At 33.3% G+C, this 11,689-nt stretch overlaps 1 protein-coding gene across 1 annotated transcript; it reads left to right on the top strand.

Moving 5' to 3' along the window:
• Positions 1–828: 828 nt before the first annotated feature.
• LOC126883821 (uncharacterized) lies at positions 829–11,462 on the top strand. Its single transcript, XM_050649491.1, has 3 exons — positions 829–2,821; positions 2,898–4,468; positions 11,445–11,462. The coding sequence occupies exons 1-3, from the start codon at positions 829–831 to the stop codon at positions 11,460–11,462; spliced, it is 3,582 nt and encodes a 1,193-aa protein (XP_050505448.1).
• Positions 11,463–11,689: the final 227 nt, after the last annotated feature.

Genomic DNA, 11,689 nt, shown 5'->3' with positions numbered 1-11,689 from the left:
AGCGATTGCGAAAGGAGCTGGAAGAAGTTATCTGTGAGCATTTATTTTGAAGTATCACGTGTCAGTATTTTTAATAGTGTGTTTAATTAATTCTCGATTTTGAAGCCGAGAAGAAAAAAGTCGTCTGTGAGCCTTTATTGTGAAATATCAAGTGTAAGTATTTTTAACCGACTTCAGAAAAAGGAAGTTCTCAGTTTGATTATTAATTATTTATATTAATTATTTTTGAAAAAATAATTATTTTTGAAAAGATAATTAATAGTGTCTTTAATTAATTCTAATGGTTGTTTTTCTTTTTCTTTTAATTGTTTGTCTATAAAATGTTTATTTAATTTATATTTTACAGAATACAATGCCTAGACGTAAAAAAGGAGGAGATCTTGCCAGTTCTGCAGCGAAACGGCGGAAACAAAAAGAACATAGAAGAAATGAAACGGAAGAAGAGCGCGAAGCACGTTTACAAAATCAACGAACTAGGATGAGAACTCTGAGAAGCACAAAAAATGAAGAAAGAAAAGAGAACGAAAGTATAGAAGAATCGAGAATTTTAAAAGATAATTTAACAAAGGACGCATTCCACTACGAACCGACGAAAAAATATTACAATCATAAACATGTTGTGATCGGAAAAATGGATAACATTTGCCAATTTTGCCACGAGAAAAAATTTAATAAAGAAACAGCAGGTCTCTGTTGCATGAATGGAAAAATTCGACTACCACCACTGGAAGCACCTCCACAGGAATTTCTACATTACATGACCGGGGAAACACAAGAATCAAAACACTTTCTTCAAAATATAAGATCATTTATAACTCCTGCTTTCAAATGACTTCTTTCGGTGTTACTTCGACCAACACTAATAGAAATGAATTTGAATATGTATTTTCAATTCAGGGGCAAATTTATCACAAAATAGGATCGTTACTGCCAATGCCTAACGAAGACTATAAATTTCTGCAAGTATATTTCATCGGAAATGAAGAACAAGAAATTGATCAACGATGCACAAATTTTAATGGATTGAGTCGCGAAATAATCCGAAATGTACAGAAGATCTTACACAGATACAATCAATTGATTTACATATTCAAAACAACATTAGACCGCATGATTTCTGATGACTATAAAATTGTAATTCGAGCCGATAAAAGACCACCTGGAGAGCACGAACGTAGATTTAATGCACCTCAGATAGATGAAGTTGCCATCGTAATTGTAGACAATGAAAATACAAGCCGTGACATAATTGTACAACGAAGAGGAAAAGGACTACAACGCATTGCAGAGACACACCGTTCCTATGATGCTCTTCAATATCCATTAATATTTCTGCACGGAGAGGACGGATACCATTTCAATATAAAACAAGTGCATCCTGAAACAGGCATAGAAACAAACAAAAAAGTTACTTCCAAGGAGTTCTATGCTTACCGCTTAATGATCAGAGACAATGAAACATACAATCACATACTCAACACTCGCCGTTTATTTCAACAATTTCTGGTAGATATGTACGCAAAAATAGAAGCAGAACGGATGCTTTACATAAGACTGAATCAGAAGAAACTACGCACAGAAGAATACATCCATCTTCGAGACGCGATCATGAACGACGGCAATATTGACGATATTGGAACAATGGTAATCTTACCCTCATCATACACAGGAAGTCCAAGACATATGCATGAATATACTCAAGATGCCATGACTTACGTAAGAAAATATGGACGACCTGATCTCTTCATAACATTTACATGCAACTCATCATGGCCAGACATCAAAGAACAACTAAAATACGGACAAACCTCCATGGATCGACACGACATAATAGCCCGAGTTTTTCGACAAAAACAAAAAAGATTTATTGAAGTCATCACAAAATACCACATCTTTGGAACCGTTCGATGCTGGATGTATACAATTGAGTGGCAAAAACGAGGATTACCTCACTCACACAATGTCATATGGCTACACGATAAAATTTATCCCACGGATATTGACAAAATCATCCAAGCAGAATTTCCCGATCTACAAAAAGATCCGGAACTGTACAACATAGTAGTGAAAAACATGATTCACGGACCATGTGGATCATTAAACTTCAATGCACCATGCATGAGTGATGGAAAATGTACAAAAAAATATCCAAAACCATACTTGGATGATACAAAAACTGAAGAAGACGGCTATCCGAAATATAGAAGACGATCACCGAAAAATGGTGGCTTCACAGCAAAAATAAGAATACAAGGCAAAGACGAATTGGAAATAGATAACCAATGGGTAGTACCATATAACCCACTACTTTCGAAAATGTTCCAAGCTCACATAAACGTTGAATACTGCAATTCAGTAAAATCTATTAAATACATATGTAAGTACGTAAACAAAGGTAGTGATATGGCAGTATTCCAAATAGTCCAAAATAGCGAACAAAATAACAGAAATGATGAGATTCTTATGTACCAAATGGGAAGATACATCAACAGTAACGAAGCAGCATGGAGGATTTTTAGTTTTCCCATACATGAACGCAAACCAGCTGTGCAGCATCTAGCAGTACATTTGGAGAATGGACAAAGAGTTTACTTCACAAGAGACTCGGCTAGAAAAATTGCAAGCGAACCACCTGAGAACACAACATTAACAGCTTTTTTCCAACTGTGCCAAACGGATTCATTCGCAAAGACATTACTGTATGTTGACGTCCCTATTTATTATACGTGGGACAAAACAAGGAAAATTTTTCAACGACGAAAACAAGGAATGCCAGAGGAGGGTCATCCAGAAATCATGAAAGCTGACACAATAGGTCGCTGTACATCCAAACAATGCCGAATGTTTCTATCTCCGGATGTTGTTACACGAAATACGGGGACCAACAAGTTTCACAGATCTCAGGACTATTAACGGCTACCTATGCCAGACGTACAGAGAAGCATGTCAACGCCAACGCTTAGGATTATTGGAAAACGATAACCACTGGGAATTAACACTACAAGAAGCTACACTCATAGCTTCAGCTGAACAACTTCGAGAGTTATTCGCCATAATTCTAACAACATGTAACCCATCGAACCCAAAACAACTATGGGACGCTTTTAAGAGGAGTATGAGTGATGATATATTGTACCAAATCCGACAAACTAATCCAGAACTGACTATAGAATTCAATGATGACATCTTCAATGAAACACTCATTCGCTTAGAAGATAAATGTTTAGCAATAAATAACCAGGCTTTAGTAGAACTTGGAATGCCAGCACCACAAAGAAATGCTTTCAGTGTGTTAAACTACGAAATTACAAAGGAAAAAAGCTACAACGTCAATGAACTGCTTGAATACATTGCTCACAACAAACCACTCCTCAATGACAATCAAAAAAAAGTTTACGACGTTATAATGGACCGGATAATTAACAACACTGGTGGAATTATTTACTTGGACGCACCAGGAGGCACCGGTAAAACGTTTCTACTAAATCTAATACTGGCAGAAATACGTGTTAAAAAACACATCGCACTTGCACTAGCATCATCCGGCATTGCAGCCACACTTATGGAAGGAGGACGAACTGCCCATTCTGCTTTACAACTACCGTTGAATATAGCAGAACAACAATTCCCGGTATGTAAAATCTCAGGAAAATCTGGACGGGGTCAATGTCTAAAACAAGCTAAAGTTATCTTATGGGATGAATGCACCATGGCCCATAAAAAATCACTTGAAGCAATGGACAGAACATTACAAGAATTGCGAAAAAACTCTGAAATAATGGGAGGAGCTCTACTCATACTGTCGGGAGATTTTCGACAAACACTTCCAGTTATTCCCAAGTCAACACCAGCAGACGAAATCAATGCATGCTTAAAAAAGTCACATCTCTGGTCACAAGTACAAATACTGCAATTAACAAAAAACATGAGAGTTGAATTATCAAAAGATGAAACAACAGCACATTTTGCTAAAATACTTTTACAAATAGGTGAAGACACATATCCTACTAACCAAACGACCGGCCTCATTGAACTCAATAGTGATTTCTGTAACATAGCCACTACTGAAAACGATCTAATCGACAAAATTTATCCAAATTTTGTTCAGACCTATACCAACGTAGAGTGGTTATTTCAAAGAGCAATTTTGGCTACTAAAAATAATGTTGTTGACGATATCAATTTTAATATTCTAAAGAAAATACCTGGTGAAGAGAGAATATATAAATCGATGGCCACGATGGTATCCAGCGAGGAAAGTGTCAACTTCCCCACAGAATTTCTGAACTCTTTACAAGTACCAGGAATGCCATTACACTGCCTTCGTCTGAAAATTGGATCTCCAATCATACTACTGAGAAATCTCAGCTCTCCAACACTATGTAATGGAACGAGGATGATCGTAAAACAGCTATCGAATAATATTATTGAAGCTGAACTTATTTCTGGAAAGAACAAAGGACAAACAGTATTTATACCTAGAATACCACTGATCTCTTCTGAATTGCCATTTCAATTTAAAAGATTGCAATTTCCAATTAAATTAGCTTTTAGTTTTACAATTAACAAAGCGCAAGGACAAACTTTAAAATATTGTGGCATTAACCTCAAAAAACCCTGCTTCTCTCACGGTCAGCTATATGTAGCTTGCTCAAGGGTAGGAAATCCGAAAAATCTATATATATATATATACTCCAGACAATAAAATGAAAAACGTTGTTTATAAGCAAATAGTGTAAAAAATGAGCGAATGTTTTCAATAAATTTTTTTACTATTACGTCATAGTTTATTTTTTTATTGCAACTACCGCGTAATCTCATATCAACTCCCGGGCGAAGCCGGGTATTATAGCTAGTATTGTATAATATTAGTTTTTATTGATGTGTGGACAGAAATAAAATAAAATTTATAATTATAGTGACTTTTTAAATAGTTTTGAAAAGCCGCAGGTACGTAATTCTAAATGTTTCAGTTGGAAATACCTAATAGTTTCAATACCTATCTATTTGGAAAATGTAAACAAAATAATGTAGTTACCTATTAGTAGGCAATGCTTTAATTTACATAATCTGATTACGAACAAACTTTCTACAAATCTTGATCTCATATATCGTTTTCTTACTCTATATTTTGTTGTATTTTATTTCGACAAAAATCAAACTAATAATTTTATTAAATTCATATAAATTTATGGTGTAAACGTTTAGTTTGTGTATATTCCCACATGACGTATACGAGAGTTTGGTGCAGTTTGAAATGGCGTCAACTTTCGTACGGCGCGGTAGACGTGAAGTGGGTTCAAGCCCCAAGCAAGTTATTATTTTTTTATTTTTTTTTATAGATTTTATGATTGTAAGTATATTATTATATAATTTTCTTTTTTGAAAGTGGTAGATAAGAAAGTTAGTTTGATTTTTAAATAAAATAAGTACAAATAACCTTTTAAGTATATTTACTTCGTTTAAATTACCTATTATATAATAGAAGAATATCTTCTTACGTGCGTACAAAGTACACACACACATTCTTTTTTTTTAATATTGTATTTAATTACAGAGTAATTTCCACATATTAATATATTTTTCAAATTGGGCTCTGTACCGCCATTCTTTATTATATTACGAATACGTGTGCCAAATATCTCGAAAAAATATTCAAAATTACAGCCGCAATCTTGGAACGCGTTTTCGCTACCTGTTGATCGCTACTGTTTCCTCTTAATAATTAGTACAATTAATGAATTAACAATGTAATCAGTTATTTGTTTGTTTATTTTAACTGACTTTGACAGTCTGTCATAATAAATATAATATAATGTCAGACCAATCTAATACACTGCTCAAAATAATCAAATCTTACTAAGAGTCGTATCAGTTTTTTTAGGAACCAGATGTACCTAATTCTCAAATATTTTACGGGTATCTCTACTTTTTCTGTCTTTACTCGTCAAATTACGTGTATAATAGTAAAATTCACACTGGTATGGAGGTATGGATATGTAAACATTACTAGAATGTCATTCTACTTGAAGATGTCATCATTAATTTAAAGAGATGGCTTTTGAAGGTTCTTGGATAACTGTTATTTGTATAATTGCAAATTATTAATTCAGTTAATAAATCTGAGAATTTTTTCACTAACTATGTACATATTCAGTGATTGTAATAATTTATATGTACAAAAAAAACTAATACTCAATTGAGAAAAGAGGAAAAGTGTTAAAGTGATTTTTAATAATATATTGTTACTATGGAACGCTTACAATTTTGAACATCCTTAACAACAAAATACTTGGATCACAGAATATATTATCCTGATGTATTCTCTGCTTGGATCTTCCACAAATAATAAACAATAAATAACTTTTTATTAAGTTCACGTCTTAAATCAATTATTTATCAAATACACTATATGTATATCAATATTATTTAATCAACAACTCAAAATATTCCCGATGCCATGTCAAATATTTAAAATTGTCACTGTCTGACTGACAGTATGCTGACAATATTCTATTCTACTGAGTGCGTTGTATGACAAAGATAGATTTGGAAATATTACCACGGACATTGTGTTCATTTTTTTCGAATCCTGAAAAGACCAATAAATATTTTTGAAAAATTTAAACGCAGAATGAAAGACTATATTATTACGGTGGACCGAAAGTCCCTTAGAATAAATAAAAAGTTTATTTTGAATGAGATATTTTAAATTAAATATCACACTCAATTTTCTCTTGGTTTTCACCCCTGTAACTTATTAAAATAAACATTATAGAAGTTTTCAGGGACTTTCGGCCCTCGCCAATAACGTAACCTTGCATTCTGCGTTTAAATTTTTCAAAAATACTTATTAGTTTTCTCAGGATTCGAAAAAAATGAATCCCCATTTGAATAGCATTGCAGCCGAAAATACGTACCCATCCTCTTAAGAAAGAATAAGTTTAATAAGAAGCTGCTACATATATTATATGATACTCAAATATAGATAAAAATACTACTTTTTTTTTATAAAAGTACTGTAATTTCTTAGTTATTGATTAAGCAATTCTTCTACTGAATAATATGGTCTTTCAGATAGATAGGCTTTTGTCATTTTACGGAATTTGGGGAAAGATGTTGCGTTGCAGATTTAAGTTACAGAGGGAGATGGTTGTATAGTTTTTTTGCAGAATATAATATAGATTTCTTTACCAACTCGGTGGAAGGGATAGGTAAATAGACGTCAAAGGAAGAATTTTTTGTGGAATAGTCATGATTAGTGTGACCAACTAGCCCGAAAAATCCGGGACATGGCCCGAATTATGAAGTCGTGTCCCGGCGTCCCGGACCAGGCTTCCGGGCCATCCGAATTTTCAATGTTTTGGTAAAATTCTATTTTGAAATTTTGAATATTCTTCTAAGAAATCATATCAAACTATACTAATAATAATAATAATAATATCGTATGGCATTTCTGCCGGGGAGATCCTTTCGGACAGTTCCGGCGCCATTTACATCTTTAACCCTGTTTCAAGTAACTAGTGCCGATGTACACTAGCCCAGGGGGACCGACGGCGTTACGTGCTCTCCGAGGCACGGTGAGACGGCTCGTGTCATTATTGGGAATGAAAATGGTTTGTCTTTGGCAGGGCTCGAACCCACGTGCACTGGCGTATGAGGCCAGCGAATATGCCGTTACTCCACGGCCGCTCACCATATCAAACTGAATTGGTAAGACAAAAAAAGTCGACAATTTCGAGAGTGTAATATTAAGATCAATGCACGGGGTGAGGCTTATAGATAAAAAAAAACAAATAAATGCATTAGAAACAAAACCAAAGTAAAAGACGCAGGAGAACATGCTGCCAAATTAAAATAGAGCTTCGCATAACACAGTGCCCGACTGAAGGATAAAAGATGGAATCATAAAATACAACAATGGAGACCGTGGTTAGGAAGAAGAAGCAAAGGAAGGCCACAAATGAGATGGGCTGATAACATAAAGAACTTTGGAAAACACAACTGGAAACGAGTGGCGCAAAATAGACAACACTGGATTGAATTGGGGGAGGCCTATGTCCAAAGTTTGATTTCTGAAGGCTGAAGAAGAAGAAGAATATTAATACCACATCCAAAACGCTGCATATCGTGGTATTTAGTATTATAGTTCTACAAAAACTCAAACTGTGAACTTTTTTTTCGTTTCTGTATTTTAATTATCGTCATTATCATTACAACCAATTATTGTGGCTTAACCCCATTAAAAATATCATTGTCAACATAAAAATGTTTAATAAATAAAATGATGATATGAAAATTCTATATTAAAAAAAATGGCCCGATTTTCATTGAAAATTCCCGGATTTCAGGTATTTTTTTTCAGCCGTGTCCCGAATTTGACTAAATAGGAGTTATAGGCACCCGATTCGCGTTGCCGTATGGTAACGCTGGGCTAAAATGGGTTAATTTAGGTATGCTCGGTTTACTTTTTTTTTTAAATCCTGTCTTTTATATGAAGCTCTTCCAGAATTATATGAATCTCCTAGTCATAATTAGTCTTGCTGGAAAGATATGTAGATGTTTACTAGGGATGCTTTCCATGTTTTGAAGCTATTTTCTTGTAGCTAATATTGAAATCAGTCGTTTCAGCAAAAGTTTTTGAAATATCTTTGATAAAATCGTCAACAGACTTCTCTTCATGATTTTTCTTCTGTTTCTTCTATGAGAGTAATCTGTAAAATTTGATATTGGTTAGAATCAAATTCAGTTCTAGATATGCACAGTGGGGCGAAAGAGCTGAAAACATGTTAAATAATGATTAAATCTCATTAGACGAATATGATTAAAACTCAACCAAAGTTAAATTACGGGTAATATATTCCCATGTATTCAAAACAAAGAAAGAAACTAGACAGGGCTGCATACTATCTCCATTATTATACAACAGATATTCTAAATATACAGGGTGTCCCCGAAAATAGTGCGTTACTTAAAGGTATAGGTAGAAGGCACCATGTAGAGCAAAAAAGTCTTATAACATTTTTTTCTAAATGCAACCGTTTGGCTAAAAAACCAAAATACATTTTGGTATGCAAATTGAAATCTGACAACTATGTACTTATACAAAAATCTAAACATAGACAATCACAATTCAAAAATAGTTGCAGCATTTTAGCCATAAGTATTTACATTAAACCCTGTCTTCATCCTAAACAAACAAACAAATTCTTGTTTTGTTGTGTAGCGTTCCGCTACGTTTACGAGTAGCCACTCCCGACAACCGTAATAATTAACATCGAATAACAAAAAGTTACCTTACGATCGAGGTAGGAAAATGAAAACAGAATTAGTGCTAGCTAACCAACGACTTAAGAAGGTCAAATACAGACAAATATGTGTTGGAGAAAAAACGGCAGATGTCATACATAAAAGAATAGGAGATATTCAATAAATCTATTTTGGAATTGCAATTACAAAGCAAGCTAAATATATCTGTAAAAATATAATATACCTAAAATGAACGTCTGCCGTACCTAGAGAATTATAAAATAGAACCAAGCTTTTAATATCCCACAAAGACAACTTATATGGAAAATGCACTAAGAATAACATTCCTATTAATTATCTGGAACGTAAATCTTCCCTAAGATGTGTATACTCATAGAGCCGCTTACCGTCTGATAAACCGGCACGTCCATAAGCCAACACTTGGAATTAGAGCTGAAGGAATTTCATCTAGATTGGAACAAAGATAAGTGTACTTAATTAATGTTCTCATTTATAGACCGAATTGTGTTCCGCAATATATTATATATTTATTCTACATTTGTTGTTAAGCATTAGATTATTTTTTAACTTCCCTTATCATATCTTTTACTATCGGTTGTGTCTACACAACAAATAATATTTTGTCAATTTTTCATCTAAATCTCAATGCATGTAAGGGAACATAAGTACTTATAGACCTAGAGCATTGGTCTCTATAGGGTTCATTACATAATAACTTAGGTATTGTGATAGATAATATACAAGTATATTAATACGGTATTATGAAGAATATCATCTGGTTCTGTTGACTAGCACTCACTATTGTTTTTCTGTCTCTTTATTGTTTGTATCTGAAAGAAACGTAAACTCATAGAAATCATTTAATAGTCGGAAACTTTTACGTTATCTGCTTATATCTTGGCAACCAAAATTTTAACATTACTCATATTCATTATTTATATTATTAATTAAATTTTACTATTATATATTCATCTTGCAAGCCAATGTTTTACATTATTATACATTATTTATATTTTTAGCTAGAAATTTTACATTATATATATATACATTAGTTACCAAAATCTTACTTTACATATATCTAGGTATTTTTTTTACACAATAAAAATAAGGTATACCTATTGGGTTTGTATCATTTCACCTGCACCTGATATCTCTCAACTATATGTGTTCATATAATATTTTATTTCAGGATTAAGTTATTTGGATTGTTTATATCTTTCTCCTTATTTCTCTCTCTCTCTCTCTCTCTCTCTCTCTCTCTCTCTCTCTCTCTCTCTCTCTCTCTCTCTCTATATCTCTCTCTCTCTATATATATATATCTCTCTCTATATCTCTCTCTCTATATATCTCTCTCTCTATATCTCTCTCTCTCTCTTTTCTAGTCTCCCACACTGTTCTATCAACGAAGTAAAGGCTCTAAAAGGCATTTACTTCTGGCGCCCATCTTTGGTTTATTGATCATAGGTCAGTTCTTTTCTTTTAAGTATTTCATTACTTTTTAATTTTTCTGGTTTCTTCCTTTATCACTATCTCTTTCTCCCCTAAACAACAGCACGAAAATAAGCCGATCTCCACTTCCTGAGCTTTTACGTCTCATCCTCATCCTCATAATTAATTTGTTATCTTCATTCTAATTTTAACTTGTTAAGCCGTTTCTCACTACTCCTTTCTCTTCATCAATCAAATTTTAGTACCAAAAAAAATATAACCCTACTATAAGGGTTACAAAGTGGCGCCCAACGTGGGGCTGTTGTTTTCATTTAGGTGGTGATTTAGTGTTAGTTACACTACATTCTCTTATTCAATTTGGTTATTGCGAATTATCACTTACAGTTTGTTGTTTTGGAATAAAAAAAAAAGAGAAAAAGTTGATAGTAGCAGTGTATCATTTTGTTTTTTTTTTTGAGAGAGTATACAGGTGTAAGGGAAATTATTTTAGAATAGCATTAATTGTTGGGTGGTATACGAACATAAGTTAAAAGGTAATATATAAATGTTTATTGAAGGTGACATTAATATTTAATAAACTGAATTTTTACATTTTTATACGTTACATATTTTTTGGTATCTTATAATTATTATGATATCCTGTACTGGCACTTGTATCCACACAATTATATATTTTGGGTTATAGGTATATGTTTATTAGGTTCTGATTTCTATCTCAATTTTAGATTACTGTATGCGATTAAATTTGCGGGCTTTGTGCCAGTTGTAAAATTTTTTTATTGAGTTTATCTATCTAAACTTCATTGGGGTGTTTTGTCTTGATACTGAAAGTTTCTTTTTAAAATGTCCACTTTTAAAGTTGATCATTTACTGGTAAAAGAGTTAGATTACGAGCTTAAAATCCGAAGTATTGATGTTACTGAATATCCTACCGTCGAGGCTAAACGCAAAATATTGCGTGGAGCTCTGC

Source organism: Diabrotica virgifera, chromosome 4, assembly GCF_917563875.1.
Source record: "Diabrotica virgifera virgifera chromosome 4, PGI_DIABVI_V3a".
NCBI classification, from domain to species: domain Eukaryota; kingdom Metazoa; phylum Arthropoda; class Insecta; order Coleoptera; family Chrysomelidae; genus Diabrotica; species Diabrotica virgifera.
Note: the sequence above shows the minus strand (reverse complement) of the source record. Positions and strands in the feature narration are given on the sequence as shown.

Coding starts and splice junctions, on each gene's coding strand:
- LOC126883821 (XM_050649491.1), top strand. CDS start 829: ATGACTTCTTTCGGTGTTACTTCGACCAACACTAATAGAAATGAATTT. Junction 2,822..2,897: donor AGCTGACACAATAGGTCGCT/GTACATCCAAAC, acceptor CAAGTTTCACAG/ATCTCAGGACTATTAACGGC.